The sequence below is a fragment of the Symphalangus syndactylus genome, chromosome 14 (assembly GCF_028878055.3).
Source record: "Symphalangus syndactylus isolate Jambi chromosome 14, NHGRI_mSymSyn1-v2.1_pri, whole genome shotgun sequence".
NCBI classification, from domain to species: Eukaryota; Metazoa; Chordata; class Mammalia; order Primates; family Hylobatidae; genus Symphalangus; species Symphalangus syndactylus.
In genome coordinates, this window is record NC_072436.2 from 103,132,474 (window position 1) to 103,148,483 (window position 16,010).

The following is a 16,010-nucleotide window of genomic DNA, read 5'->3' on the forward strand; positions in this document are numbered from 1 at the left end:
ATTGTGCAAAAATTCCAAGCATTCCTACAAACCAATAATAGAGAGTCAAATCATGAGCAAACTCCCATTCATAATTGCTACAGATAGAATAAAATACCTAGGAATACAACTTACAAGGGATGTGAAGGACCTCTTCAAGGAGAATTACAAACCACTGCTCAAAGAAATAAGAGAGTACACAAACAAATGGAAAAACATTCCATGCTCATGGATAGGAAGAATCAATATTGTGAAAATGGCCATACTCCTCAAAGTAATTTACGGATTCAATGCTATTCCCATGAAGCTACCATTGACTTTCTTCACAGAATTAGAAAAAAACTACTTTAAATTTCATACGGAACCAAAAAGGAGCCTGTATAGCCAAGACAATCCTAAGCAAAAAGAACCAAGCTGAAGGCATCATGCTACCTGACTTCAAACTATACTACAGTAACCAAAACAGCATGGTACTGGTACCAAAACAGATATATAGACCAATGGAACAGAACAGAGGCTTCAGAAATAACACCACACATCTACAACCATCTGATCTTTGACAAACCTGACAAAAACAGCAATAGGAAAAAGATTCCCTATTTAATAAATGGTGCTGGGAAAACTGGCTAGCCATACACAAAAAAACTGAAACTGGACCCCTTCCTTACGCCTGATACAAAAAATTAATCCAAGATGGATTGGATTAAAGACTTAAGTGTAAGACCTAAAAACCATAAAAACCCTAGAAGAAAACCTAGGCAATATCATTCAGGACAGGCATGGGCAAAGACTTCATGACTAAAACACCAAAAGCAATTGCAACAAAAGCCAAAATTGACAAATGGGATCTAATTAAACTAAAGAGCTGCTGCACAGCAAAAGAAAGTATCATCAGAGTGAACAGGCACCCTACAGAAGGGGAGAAAATTTTTGCATTCTATCTGTCTGACAAAGGGCTAATATTAAGTATCTACAAGGAACTTAAACAAATTTACAAGAAAAAAGCAAAAAACCCCATCAAAAGGTGGGCAAAGGATATAAACAGACACTTTTCAAAAGAAGACATTTATGTGGCCAACAAACATATGAAAAAAAGCTCATCATCACTGTTCATTAGAGAAGTGGAAATCAAAACCACAATGAGATATCATTTTACACCAGTTAGAATGGTGATCATTAAAGCGTCAGGAAACAACAGATGTTGGAGAGGATGTGGAGAAATAGGAACGCTTTTACACTGTTGGTGGGAGTGTAAATTAGTTTAACCATTTTGGAAGACAGTGTGGCAAGTCCTCATGGATCTTGAACTAGAAATACCATTTGACCCAGCAATGCCATTACTGGGTATATACCCAAAGGATTATAAAGCATTCTACTATAAAGACACATGCACACGTATGTTTATTGCAGCCCTATTCACAGTAGCAAAGACTTGGAACCAACCGAAATGCCCATCAATGATAGACTGGATAAAGAAAATGTGGGACATATACGCTATGGAATACTATGCAGCCATAAAAAAGAATGAGCTCATGTCCTTTGCAGGGACATGGATGAAGCTGGAAACCATCATTCTCAGCAAACTGACACAGGAACAGAAAACCAAACACCACATGTTCTCACTCCTAAGTGGGAGTTGAACAGTGAGAATACATGGACACAGGGAGGGGAACATCACACACTGGGGCCCGTCAGCAGGTGGGGAGTACGGGGAGGGGTAGCATTAGGACAAATACCTAATGTAGATGATAGGTTGATGGGTGCAGCAAACCACCATGGCACATGTCTACCTATGTAACAAACCTGCACGTTCTGCACATGTATCCCAGAACTTAATTTAAAAAAAGAGGAGCAAAAACATGATAACCTAAACATCCATCAATAGGGAAATAAATTAAGGTATATTCATTCAAAGGAATGCAGCATAGCACTTTCAAAGAATGAAATAATTTTATACATGTACGTATCAATATGGAAAAAAACTCAAAAAAATTTATTGCAAAGCACGTTACAAAATGTGTGTGCCATATAATGATATACATGTAAATTTTAAGAACAAAAGACGATTTATGTCTTGTTTATATGAAAGTGCACATGCAGGAGAAACATTAACACTTTCAAAGGAAGAATGCACACCAACTTCAAGATAATAGTTTCCCTGACAGAAAGGAGTAGAGAGGGTACTTCAATTATATACATGTATGTTTCATTTTTTAAAAGATCAGAAGTAGAAAACAACTTTGTTCTGCAAATTTAGACAACTATAACAGCAAGGCATATAAATCACCACAAAATGAGCTTCTGAATCTCTGTTTGTCTCCATGCTTTGAACAACTGAAGTTCCACATTAAAACTGATTTGACAAGAGCAAATAATGGTAAGAGTAAAAACACAAATGAACAAAAAGCACTGTCTATATTTTTGGTTCATGAAAGTTAAGAATAAAACCTCAAAAATCTGTATCCGTCTGTGGTCTTACTTTCATCATCATTCGCTATTATTTACGAAGTAATATTATCTAAGGCAATATATACTATGCCTGATATTATGCTGGTATTCTGGGAGTGGATTCATAGGGTTTTGTGTTATTTTCGAATAATCAGTACTGTTTCTGTTGATACTATATGAGGGTATCATATGAACCTAACAGTAAATGAAAATATCTAGGGCAAGAAAAAAAGAAAAAAGACCCATATGGTCACTATACAACCCTGAGTCTAATTTTGAAACTCATCTATTCTTCCTAAAGCCCACAGTGAACTGAAAGAATAATGAATTTGTTACTTTCAACTGGAATAAAAGTTAACTTTTTAAAAAGATGTTTCTAAAGCTTCATATAATATTGTAATTCAAATAATAGTTTTAGACCCATAGAGTGATAGAGCAACATAAGTCAAATATGACAAAGACAGGTAGGAAGCTTAAAAAATAAAAGGAACTGAAAAGTTTTCAGAAATAACTTAAAATTTAAACTGAAAACATCAATGTGAACCAGTGACCTTAGGAGTATATTTTTTACCATGTCCTCAAAGGGACCCAACCAGCCTCTGATATCATCCTCCCTAAAAATAGTACTCCCCCATATGCCCATATACCCAGCTTTTGGGGTCAAATACTATTCTTACTGAAAGAAACTGATGCTGCCACAGCAGTAGCTGATTGTGTCTTGGAGTGACAAAAAAAAAAAAAAAATCAGTAAAAACATGGGATTACCAAGAAGCAAAGATGCTTTCCAAAATGTTAACACTAGTGCTAAAAAGGACACAGATATAAACTTAACAGACCCCTCTGAGGGCCACCTTATGAGAATTTGAGCATTGCTCATCACCACCATACCCAGCAGAAAATCAGCTGAGCCCCAGAAAAGGCATAAATGCATAGGTCCATAATATTTGTGTACTAAGAGACAGCACACAAGAGATTCTAATAACGGTTACAGAAAATATGTTCCAGTGATCTACCCAAATTTCATGAGTCCTCCACTCAAGTTTTTGTCAGCAACGAAGGATATAATTAGATATTTTTCCTTTCTTGTGTGAAACAAGTAGTATTAGAAAATTGTGGCTGATACCCATTTTTTAAAAAGAAGTAAAAATCTTCAGGTACCTATTGCAGAAGAGAAATGTTACATATGGAACATGTAACTGTCACTTAATGTTTTAATTTTTGCTATCAAGGACACTTGTGTATGAAGAACACATCCCACCTTAAAAATGGGGAAGAGGTTATGACTCTACCTCCCCATGGCCAGTCTTCAGTCCTACAGGAGATTATAAAAGGACAGGCAATCTAAAATTTACACAAATATACTTTACAAAAACCTTGTTTTTGAAAAATATTTTATTTATTTAAAGTTTCTACATACTTATTTGAAAGATTTCACATCAAAATTTTTTTGTATCTTATTCCTTTCTCAAAAAAATCTAAATTGTTTGTCTGCTTTTGTTTATTTTTCTAAAGGAGAGCTAAACAGGAAAAAGCTTCTCCCCCTCTTTACTGAGTGCCATTTGCTATAGTCCAAGGCACTGGGGATGTATTGCATCTACTCTAGTGTTTTACTGCTAACAAAGGCACCCAGGATCAAGCAAGAGGAGGGAATGTCTCTCCTGACATCATTCTTAAAGTTTTGACATGTCTAGTTTTTCCAACTAGCTGTACATTACTGTCATTCATAAATTTCACAAATCCTTCTTGAATCCACATAAAAAATCTGTGCCTACACCATTACTTGAAATTAAGTCCCATAATTACCTTCTTTTTACTTGTCCTAAATGAATCCTAAACTTATCAAAGTTTGCCTCTTTTTCTAGAATTTTAGAACTTCTTGAATAAGCCTATGCTCAACTTAACCAGTGTCCTTTTAGATTGAAGGCCATTCACCCTTTTGGTCTACACTCCTTTAGCAGAACTGCCATTTTTCCTCTCAGTCTAGCGGACCTTCTCTGGTTAGTCCCTAGTTCCATTAGGTCTTTTCTAAGATGCAACTGCCAAAACTGCACACAGGACACACGATGAGGAAATACCACAGATTTACATACAGGCAGGATAACCACCTGGTTTGTCTTCAATAACTCTCAATGATGCTCAATGCTATGTTGGGATTTTTTTGTCATTATTAGAGTACTAAGCTGCTGTTTTCTATATCTGTAATAAATAACTACTAGTTCTCTTTTCTGAGTCACAGAAATTTTTTAGATCTTCCTACATTTGTAAATGAACTAGAACAATGACTCTCAATAATGTTCAAATAGGGCAGAGCCACAAATCTAGGAAGATCTAAAAAATTTGTGTTATTGAACAACAACAAAAAATTGTTGACTGGTTTTAAAATAGGGAAGGGAAATATTCAGAAGGAATCTAAAATAATCTTAAATCATTTGAAAGTGTGACTCAGAAAAGAGACCTAGCCACTGGATTAACGCATGCAAAGATGAGACAGAGTCACCTATATACTCTCAAGTCTTTTTTGACCTGCACTAAAATTCAGTAGCCAGTAGCCCAAGTGGCTATTTAAATTTAATTACAATTAAATAAAATTGCAACTTCAATGACATAAAAGAAAAATTCAGTTCCTCAGTTGCATTAGCCACATTTCATGTGCTTTGTGGCCAGAGGGAGCTAGTGGCTACCACATTGGGCAGCACAGACTTGGACGATTTCCATCACTGCGGAAAGTTCTTTTGAACAGGAGTGGTCTAGAGAATTCTCATATAAGGAGTCACAGAGTGGCTACATTAAAACAATAGGTTATACACTTTGGGAAATAATTACTGCCTTCCTCAATATTCACATAATACCACCTGCTACTAGTAAGTTTTTTATATTCCTTTTGTCAATATGGTCTAAACTAGCTTAAATACTGACTACTTTAATTATAATCTAAGTCAAAATATCACTCCTTTTCATTTTATGTGAGCAGCAGAATATATGACTGGAACCCATAATGAAAATACCTGAATAATAGTAATAATGATAATAATCAATTCAACATGGGAAATATCTTAAAGAAACTTACCCTCCTTCACTTTCTGCTTCCTCTGAACTATTACTTGTTGCTGAACTTTGAATTGTGGGGAGTCTTCTTTTTCTCGCTCTGTGCTGAGGGCTTATCTTATGAACAGTTATTTTCCCTCCAAGTTCATCTTGTATATATTCCTCCAGCTTTGGAATAGCTTCTTTAAGAAATCTGATTTCCTCTTTGAGTTCTTCCATATTTGTCAGTAATTCATTTAACTTCTCCAGTATCTGAAGCTGCCTTTCTTGAAAGATCACTGTTGTTCCTTCGTCATTATGTATTTCATCTTGCAAAGTTATTGAATTAAATGTATTACCCAGAGAAAGAAATTCAGGTAACTTCATTGCTATCCCTGGTTTACGGACCTTGTGGTACCACAAGAGCAGCAAGCTGATTCCAGCAGTGCCCACCATGATGCCAAGCATCAGCTCTTTGTTTGTGGAATAAGGCATTTCTTGGTTTTTGTTTCTAAAATTAAAAACATAAATGTAAATGAATGTTGTTTATGTCTTTGTCCAAGATAAAAATATAGGTGCTTTTTCAATCAACAAAAGCCTAGTTTCCATCACAGGATTTATAAAAAGTAGGACAATAGCCCAAAGGATGGGAAAGGACAAATGGAAGTATACTGTTGTAAGAGTCTTAGATTACAATGAAGAATTATCATATTAAGTTAAAGATGCATAGCTGTAAACCCTAGAATAACCACTAAAAAACAAAACAAAACAAAATCTCAGGTGATACATAATAAGCCAATAATAGAGATAAAAATGGAACACTAGAGATACTCACTTGGTCCAAAAGAAGGCAGGAAAAGGAGAAAAAAGAACAGATGGGCAAATAGAAAACAAATAGAAGAGAAATTATGCCATTATTAAGTGGGAAAATGGTGCCAAAAGATCAAGAAATAACAGTTTTTGTTTGCCAACAGAAAAGACCCCATAAAAAGAAAAGAAAAACTGATGAAGTAAACATACAGAAAACTGCATAGCAATAAACTTGAGAAGGCAAAGGAGGTGGGCTCTATTGCACAAGCACAGGAGTTGACCTTTGATGGGAACATAAACCATTCATTCATAGTCATAAAAGGCAGATTATGTGAACAGAGATTTAGGTAAGTGGGTAGATGCAGTGGTGGGAGGTTATGCAAGCTCTCTTTGATTGCTTCACTGTTGTAAGTGAGATAGGAAGCAAAGAAAACAGCTGGGGGTGAGAATTGGGGAAAAAATATCAGTAAGATGAAAATTCTGAATTAGGTTGTATACCCGAAATTCACCATCCTCTGCTTTATATCCTATGATTCCACATATTCTACCAAGCATTGTTTCTTACACTTTAAATGGCCAACTAAATGTAATGTTTCAAATGCGTCCTTGGTGGTCTAATGGTTAGGATTTCTGGGCTCGCAAATGCCCTATGGAAGAGGGTCTGAGAGAAGCAGCAGCCATAATCTATTTCTGAAAAGCCTGCTTAAAAGAAGAATGTCTTTGGATTCCTATTTCACTAGATTACATGCCTGGAACACAGAAAGTATCCTGTTTGGATGCTCTACACTTCATTACAGGCCTAAGTGTCAATGAGAAGGACTGACTTTAAAATAATCTTCCAGAAATTACCTCAGGTATTAGTGAATATTATATCCAAGAGATTTAAGAATCCCTTCTTTTAAACCCAAGATTCCAGAGAAAGCCTTGGTACTTAATCTGGCCTGCTTTACCTCACAGAAATTTGCCTGGAATTAACTTAAAAAAAATTTTTTTTTACCTAATTGGTATAACTGGGAACTATAAGTCTAACCATCTACCCACTTGCAGCTCATCCAGGAGACATAACAGCAGCAGATTCCCATCAATTTGTAACTTCAGCTGATATTGTAGCTAATTATTGCTAGACGTGTAAATGTATTTCTACAAAAAAATTATATCATGAAACTAAATTATCTTGAAAGCTTATTGCAAAAAGATAAGAAAAGTCACTCTATGCCCATTAATTACAACTGCATTCCAGCTAATACTCACACATCAAGTTTAATCATCTTTATTTTTGTCAATAAAATTATTAATGCAGGATGTCCATTCGCTGATATAGAGGTTTATTAAAGGGAATCTTCCTATTCTGATTGCTTTCTTTTGCCCATACCTTGGACTTTCACATTATGAAATATAGCCTAGTTTGAAAATATTTGCATTTAATAAGCAAATAAGTAGAAGTAAAAATCTATCTAGGAAGAGAACTTATTCTTGAGACAGGACCAGGTTTCAGCAGGTGGGAGTCATATTTTGCTTGGCCCTTTCTTTAGGAACTGCACCAATTCCAAATCATCTCTTCCATGCAGGTCCTATTATTATTTTGCAGATAAGTGAACTGAGGCACACAGGTGTCAAGTCACTTACCCAGTGATCACCCAACTAGGAAGTGAAAACTGTCACTTTTGACACCCTGTTCCTAACTCTTGGATGCACCCACAACATGTGGGAGATTTGGAAAGCATCAACAAGGAGGTGAAGGAGAGTACTGACTGAGCAGAGATGCTCTGAGCTGAAATATTATTTCAGAACCACAAAAATTAACTAGAAAAAAATAGAATCAATGGAGCTGATATGTTTTAAACAAACACAATTAAAGACTAATAGTTCAAGCTATGTTTGAGTTTTATAACAGCATAAAACAAATGTGCTTCAACACAGATAATTTGAAAAATGACACATTAAAAATAGTGTACAAAATACATCAGAATACTTGTTTGCCTTCAGAATAATTTCAAAGGTTGTATGAAGTCATTTACCTAGCTTTTTTTTGAGAGTCTCGCTCTGTCACCTAGGCTGGAGTGCAGTGGTACAATCATTGCTCACTGTAGCCTCGACCGCTTGGGCTCAAGTCATCCTCCCACCTCAGCCTCCGCAGTAGCTAGGACCACAAGCGTGGGCAACCACGCCCGGCTAATTTTTACATTATTTGTACAGAGTGAGTCTCCTTATGTTGCTAGGCTGGTCTCGAACTCCTGGGCCCAAGCAATCCTGCCACCACCTCTCAAAGTGCTAGGATAAGCAGCATGGGCCACCGCCTCCAGCCTTGTTAGCTTTCATACTTCTAATTATGTTAATAGTATACACTTGTAGTATAAAAAAATAGTAATTAAAAACTTTACCAAAAGGATTTTAGAACTCTAATATTTTAATAATCAGATACAAAGTATTATGTTGTTTCAGTTTGTAAGGTGCTAGTAAATAACAACGGAAAATGACATTTTAATATAGATTATGGCACTTAATGTGTATTATTGTGTAATATTAAAGGTTAACAGAGATGAGAATCAAGTATTCTAAAATGACATCAAAATGTTGACTCTAAAGAAAATTAGAATATGAAATGTTTTCTGAAGAAATGTCTGAAGAAACATGTCATTTCCATGTTCTACTTTTATTTAACATTTTTAGATGTAGAAATTATGCTTTACTAAATTATAATGTTTTCACCATAAATCTAGCATGTATATTCATTTACTTCATCAGCAGACCCTTAGAGGAGAAAAATATAAAATGCCTAACTAATAAACTCAGGGAAGGTATGAAAAATTTTGCAAGGATAAAGAGACATTACAAAAAAGCCCGAGGTTTAAGTTTCCTAAGAGAATTGTACTGAGACCTTGAGCTAGTGATCAGATTTCCTACAGCGTCCTGGAAAACCTGGTACTTTCGAAGTGAATTCTATTGTTCATTTCATCAGGTTTTCATGGTTTTTCTGTATTTATAATTTATTTTAAATTTAGGGCTCCCAGGTGTTTGGCTTATTCCCCTATGTTGGCAGCACTGATAATCTGGCCTTCGTTTTTGTGTGAAATAGGCACACACCGAGTCTGAGAGCAAAAAAACCCCACACAAACAAAATCAAAATGTTTGCGCAAGGCTGAAAGGTTAAGATCCAAGGGGCCGAGGCGAGAGCCCAGCAAGTGTCTCTGCTGAGATTCTTTGGGGTTTGCAGGGACCAGCCGGGCCGAGGCAGCAAACTGCCTGCTCCCCACGCACCCCAGAAGGGGCAGCGTGCGAGGAAACACCGGCGACCTCCGGGGCTAGGGCTTCCGTGGCGCAGGGTCAACGAGGGATGAACCCGGGAAGCCACTATGGGCCGCTGCGCCAGCCCCGGGAACGCACAGCAGCGCTGACTGGCAGGCTCTAGCTTCTGCAGGGACACACAGACGCGGAAGTGCAGTCGTCCCCACCGCAAGTACTTCCGCTTCCCTCCGCAAGTCCCCGGCCCGGTCCGGCCCCCAGCGGCTGAGCCGCCCCCTCCCAGACTGCGCACGCACCTGTGTTCACTGCGCCGGCCTTTCAGCTGTCGAAGAGCGAAGACCAGGACCTGCTGGCGGGCTGCGGCGGGCGGACAGTAGCCCCGGAGCCCGCGGGTCCTAAAGTCCCGCGCCGCGGCCGTCGCGTCCTGACCCAGATAGCGGAGGCGCCGAGGGAGGAGCCCGCGGCCGCTCGGCCCGCCGCTCCCGCCCCCTCTCGCGGTGGGTTCAACTCTACCGCGACAGGCGCTGGGTGCACCTTTTGCAAAATAAAATTGCACGCCGCGGGGCGCCTGGCTCGCGCCGGACTTTGTGTCTCGGCCGTCGCCTCCCTTCGAAGCCGGTCGGCCCCTTTTGCCCCGCCTGGACTCTGGGCCTCCGCGCTAGCCCCAGCGCGTTCCCTCTCGCGTTGCTGCCACTCCGCACGCCCACCCCCAGCTCGCTTCGTTCCGGCTCACAAACCCACTCCCTCTCCTCTAGATAACCCTTTTTTTCTGCCCTTTCTAGGCACAACCTTGCACTTTACTCCTCACGACTGAGTTAAAGGCAGACGCCTTGCACTAAGTACTGATATCCGCAGCCCCGTGTTCATAGCTTTAACTCACATTTTCTTTTAATGAGCAATTTTGCCAGCCTCTTCCTTCTCCCCGCCATTTCGAGTTGCCTTTAGATGAAAGCCGCTATTTTTTCAGATGCCTGACATTTAAGGTTTTACCCAGCTTTTTGTGGTTTGTATAATGAAACTAATTCTGCTAAATACTCTCTTAAAAACTGCGCCGGGCGCGATGGGTCACGCCTGTAATCCCAGGGCTTTGGGAGGCTGAGGGAGGCGGATCACCTGAGGTCAGGAGTTCGAGACCAGCATGGCCAACATGGCGAAACCCCTGCCTCTACTAAAAATACAAAAAAATAGCCGGGCGTGGTGGTGGACGCCTGTAATCCCAGCTACTCGGGAGGATGAGGCAGGAGAATCGTTTGAACCCGGAGGCAGAGGTTGCAGTGAGGCGAGATTGCGCCACCACACTCCAGCCTGAGTGATAGAGCGTCTCAAACAACAACAACAAAAAAACAGTACATACACCGCTTCTGTATTGTCCTCACCTTGAGTATTACTGCCTTAAGCTTAGGTTTGCATAACATTAATCTCTAAACTTCCCACCAATATATTGAGTAGAATTAAAAATGGGTACACTCTTTCTTAAAACAGCAACAACAGACATCACCCATAAAGCTATGAAGAATCCAGAAGGCTTGTTTTGCAATCCATATACTACTGTTTACGGATAGGGATTCAGGGATTCTATAGGCTCTTTAAGATGTTTTTTTTTGAGCTTCAAGCAAGCCGCATTGAAGAATAAGTAAGCCTGGCCATGGTCATTTTATTGAAAGTAATTTGTAGCCGGGCGCAGTGGCTCACGACTGTAAGTCCAGCACTTTTGAGAGGCCGAGGCGGACGGATCACTTGAGGCCAGGAGTTCGTGACCAGCCTGGCCAGTATGATGAAACACCATCTCTACTAAAAATACAAAAATTAGCCGGGTGTGGTGGCGCACTTCTGTAGTCCCAGCTGCTCGGAAGGTTAAAGCATGAGAATCGCTTAAACCTCAGAGGCAGAAGTTGCAGTGAGCCGAGATCGGGCCACTGCTCACCAGTCTGGGACAGAATGAGACTCTGTCTCAAAAAACAACAACAACAAAATCCTAAGTTGTATTTGGAAGAAGAGCAGACTAATCTTTAACCTCTCAGATTTGAAACTAGTAAAATATTACCTTCTACAAACTCACTTTCACTCCTGTTTATTATGGTTTGCAGCAATCTTGCAATATAATACTAGCTTTATTTAACTAGAATACAATATGATATAAACCGATCATGCAGAAAAAATTTTCTCTTTTAACAAGATTTAGATACCAAAGAAACATGACTGTCTCTTCACTAATACTTGAAAGGAGCTTTTTAGTATTTAAAACAAAATTTAAGCTTTTCCAGGAGCCCATTGAGTTGTTCACTGCTGCATCGCCAGCACATAGCACAGAAGAGGCTTTCAATAAAAATGTGACGTATGGGCTGTGAACAAGGCCTTACCAGTCTATTCCAAGAGGAAGATGGCAGCTGATACTGACTTTATCTTCAAGTTCAGGACATAGACTATGTCACACTTGCTCCTTTCCAATACCTTTGTTTCTATTCCTTGATCAGCAAAAATTATCTGAAAGGTAGAAACTCAGGGGCAGTGACAACCATTGACCTTGGCAAAGCTATAACTAAATAGCAAAGACATGCACTCTTTGCCAGGTACTGTTGCAGGGGTGACATAAGAAAGAAGAAATGATTCCCCTCACCACTACTAGAAATGTTCAGTCTAAGAGGAATATCTGAAGGAAAAACCAGAACATACTAAGAATCTGAGTTGCTGCTATTCATCACAACCAGTACAGCATTACAATCACTTGGGAGGAGTGGGTACAGACCCTTCACGATTTGCCCCAACCTACTTTTCCAGCTTTCCACTACTTCCACCAGACATCATTCTACACTTCAGCACTAGCTGAGCTACTGATCGTCTCTCCACAAGCTATATCCTTTTTATCCTGTTCCTTGTGCCTGGAATGTCCTGCTGCTTGCCACCCGTCCAAAACCAATTCAACCACTTCAACCTCTTTCCCTTGAGAAGCTACACTCTCTCTCCTTCCCCGTAAGAAGTATTCATCCATGCCCCATCAAAACTTATGGAAGGATCGGGACTTTCAATGAATACAAAATGCCTCCCTGATAGCTTAGAGCAAACCTCTGTGATGTACACTATATAATTACTGCTTGCCAGTGACTGTGTGTTTGTGAGGCTGTGAACATCTTCAAGGATGGTAGCATTTATCTTTGTATCTTGGGAACCTGGCATGGTGCACACCCGCTGTATTAGATAACTATTTGAAAAAAATTATTTGAAAGTAATATGTACATATGAGGGAAAAGCATGAGGAAATGTATAGCCCTTCATTATAGTAATGTGAGATGGGTGTGTCAATTTTTTTTTTTTTTTTTTAGATTTTATTTGAGTGGTTTTATTTCCAGGAAGCAATTGAATGACAAAGTTAGTTTTAACCCTGTAACACTTACCAATATGCTATATAGTTAACTATTCAGTTTTCTAGTTCCTTGTTGTTAAGTATTTCCAAATCTTATCAAAGATACAAGCTGAATTTCTTTATTTGTAAACTGAAGGCTGAGCTGCAGATATAATTAGTACCACTATGCAATCCCCAACCCCTGCTTCAAATAGCAGAATCAACCTTCATTTCCAGGCTGGTTTTAAGGAAGTATTGTAAGGAAGGGGTTAAGGAAATATTTTACTGCAAATAGCTGGGAAAAAATTTTTAAATTAAGAACACCCTAACCATTGAGAGAGAGGGATTGAGAGAGGGAGAAGTGCACAGGCAAAGAGCAGGGGCAGAGGAAGAAGTCCGCCAGGTGTAACTAAAGCTCTAAGTTCCCCGAATCATTTGTAAATGAGCAGGAGCAAAGGGCAGCAGCAACAGCTACAGCAAGACCATTTATTGAGTCTTCTACAGTTTTCAAGCTTCGTTCTTTATATGAGTTATCTTATTCCGTTTTCCCAACAATCTAATGAAGTAAATAACATACAGGTGAGGAAATCAAGGCTTCAAGAGGTGAAGAAACTTGTCCCAGGCCACGTAGTTTTAGAGACAATTATCAAACTTAGCTTTGTCTGAGAGCCTTTTCTCTTAACCCAGCCCAGCTTGGACCTCCAGAGCCTGCCTTTGATAGAACACTTGAAGGGGCTCTTCATAGCACCATTTACAAGAACATCATAGCCCTTCTAATGTGATATTACATCATTTGTATTCCCCACTTCAGTTATTAGGGTTTAGCTCTCACTGCTTCTGTTAGAGGAGAAACTGAATTCTCAAATCTGATCATTTACCCCATAGGGGGTTTTCTGCAGTTTACCACAACCTCTAATCCACAGAGTATAAAATTACTTTGTGTTTATGATATTCAGGTTAGGCTAGGAATAGAATTTGGGGAAAAGAGGAATATAATACTATGTCTGATGTAGTTTTAAAAAAATTAGGCAGTCTCTAGAACACAGGAAAATTACAAAAAAAATTTCTGAAAAGAAACTAACTTGTGCTTTCTAAGGGAAAAATGTTTTCTCTGAAAAAAGCATTAGGATAGGCTTATTAAATATTTCCATAGACTAAGTGATTAGTGCAACAAATTATTAATCACTTAAATCCAATAAAACGGTTGGCCTAATATTCCTATAATGAGAAAATTAAAAATGGTATTTTAGGAAGATATGTATGAAAGAAAAATTAACAACAATATTTATGTTATAGTACTTAGCAGTTCAATGTTGAATCAATTTATTAAAAATATACATACCTCATTAAGATATAGAATTCTTATTAGAAAGTTTCTATTTCATTAGAAACATTAAGTTTTTGTTCCATGAAAAAAGTTATTTTGAAAAAGGCATGTACTAACCTTGCTCAGTGGTTTTCAGCAGTATTTCGGTGATGATTCAAGAAAAGAATGACGTTTCTTTAAAAATTGTGGAAGATTTTTAAAGTCACATTCCTCCACTGATTTTCCATGGACTTTGTAAATAAAGCACAGCCTTGGATACAATCTAAAGTGGAACTTGACAGTTTCAGAGGAAAGAGTGGTTTTGCCCCTCCCTCTGCATTCTTTCTTCATCCTGGGAGATGATGTTCAGGGACACTCTTGACAGTATATACATCAACTTCACAAGCTAAGGTCAGTTTCACTGGGGCTAATTAAAAACAAAGGTGAATGTTCATCATCATCAGACAAAATGTTGTTAACATGTGTACAAAAAGTTAAAATAACTGGATATGCTTAATTACATACAATAATTGGAAAAAAATTTCATTTTGGACTTGGGTGGTAAGTCAATTTTATACAATATTCTGCTGGGAGAAATTGGGGTTAGCAGTTTTCCAGACTTACTGTCTTCAGACTATACAAAGAAAAGTGATTTTCCCTTTAGGAGCAGATCCTTTTCAAGAAATTGTTCAGTAGACAGAGCCCCTGGGCATACATATAAATAAATAGAGAGAATCTACTCTCATATGTTGCAATAGAGACACATTAATTAACCAACCATTGTTAGAACTTTTTGCATTTTATAAAAATTATACTCCTATCATTATTAAGACACATATTTGGACTCTCAGAGAAGACAGTCTAGAAAACTGAAACACGACTGTAATGATTTTAGAAGAAAGCCTGACTAAAGAGAGTAACAAACCCATATGGATTGTGATCCAAGATAATTTTAATTTGATTGTGTGGGACATGGGACATATCATGAAAATTATGCTGTAAATGGTGGTTGATTTCTGTGAGAAACCCATAAAACCCTTTATATCCTCTGTGGTAACATACAGTATGGTTTGGCACTGACTTCTAACTTAGACCTGCTGATGTCAGGAAATCAGTTATCTGTTGCTATGGCCTTGGCTGCTTCCACTTACAAAACAAAAAACTGAACTTGTCCCTGCCAACTGCTGCAGCTGATAACTGTCCAATGTCAAATGATCAGAAAATCCCCACCCTCCAGCTATGACATCCACTTACCAGCTAGAGCAAAAAGAATCCTTCCTACCACCAGCCACAGGCTCTGCCAGGCTTCCAACAAGAAGAGAATGACCCATTCTGCCACACACTCTCTGACTTTCTCACACGAGGCAAAGCAACCCTTAAGAAACAACTTCTTTAAAGAAACAACAACGAAAAAGACAATTCTGACAGTAATGACTTCACATTTACTTCTCCTAGTATCATAAACCTCCCCCCATTTCTCAAACAAAAGGGTGCTGAGAGGAACCTTTCTCTGAGACATAATGAGCAGCCAGTCACTCATTGTACAAGAAGCATAACTCAAGGAGTATCTGTATTTAACAAATGAAAGACTGTTAATAAACTAATTTGAATAATTCAGATATTTACCTACAGAAATGCAGTAAGATTACAGAGTGACATTACAAAAGCTCAAAAGATTTTCATAAAATATTTAACGGTGAGAATCCAACATTAGACATCAAGGCGCTTTGGGTATTTTCCTTTGCTAAATCTGTGTGATCATGAGATGTGGCCATAAATAGGCAGCATTATTTTCTCCCCTTTTAAAGAAGTAGAAACTGTAAAGATCTTTCATCAAGATAATACATTGTTAACATGGCT

The 16,010-nt window shown here is 38.5% G+C and overlaps 1 protein-coding gene across 7 annotated transcripts in view; it reads right to left on the minus strand.

The window, feature by feature from the left end:
• The window catches only part of RMDN2 (regulator of microtubule dynamics 2), an 85,856-nt gene extending 71,465 nt beyond the window's left edge, over positions 1 to 14,391 (minus strand). For 3 of the 7 annotated variants that reach the window (XM_063618137.1, XM_063618135.1, XM_055241529.2), the window contains exons 1-2: positions 10,385 to 10,481; positions 5,495 to 5,962 (exon numbers count right to left, since the gene is read on the minus strand). In XM_063618137.1, the coding sequence (XP_063474207.1) occupies positions 5,495 to 5,946 (452 nt within the window). In that variant the 5' untranslated portion in view covers positions 5,947 to 5,962; positions 10,385 to 10,481. Of the gene's footprint in view, positions 1 to 5,494; positions 5,963 to 6,286; positions 6,429 to 9,800; positions 10,156 to 10,384; positions 10,482 to 14,288 lie in introns of those variants that run through there. The other 4 variants (XM_055241530.2, XM_055241528.2, XM_055241531.2 and 1 more) reach the window with 4 other exon arrangements.
• Positions 14,392 to 16,010: the final 1,619 nt, after the last annotated feature.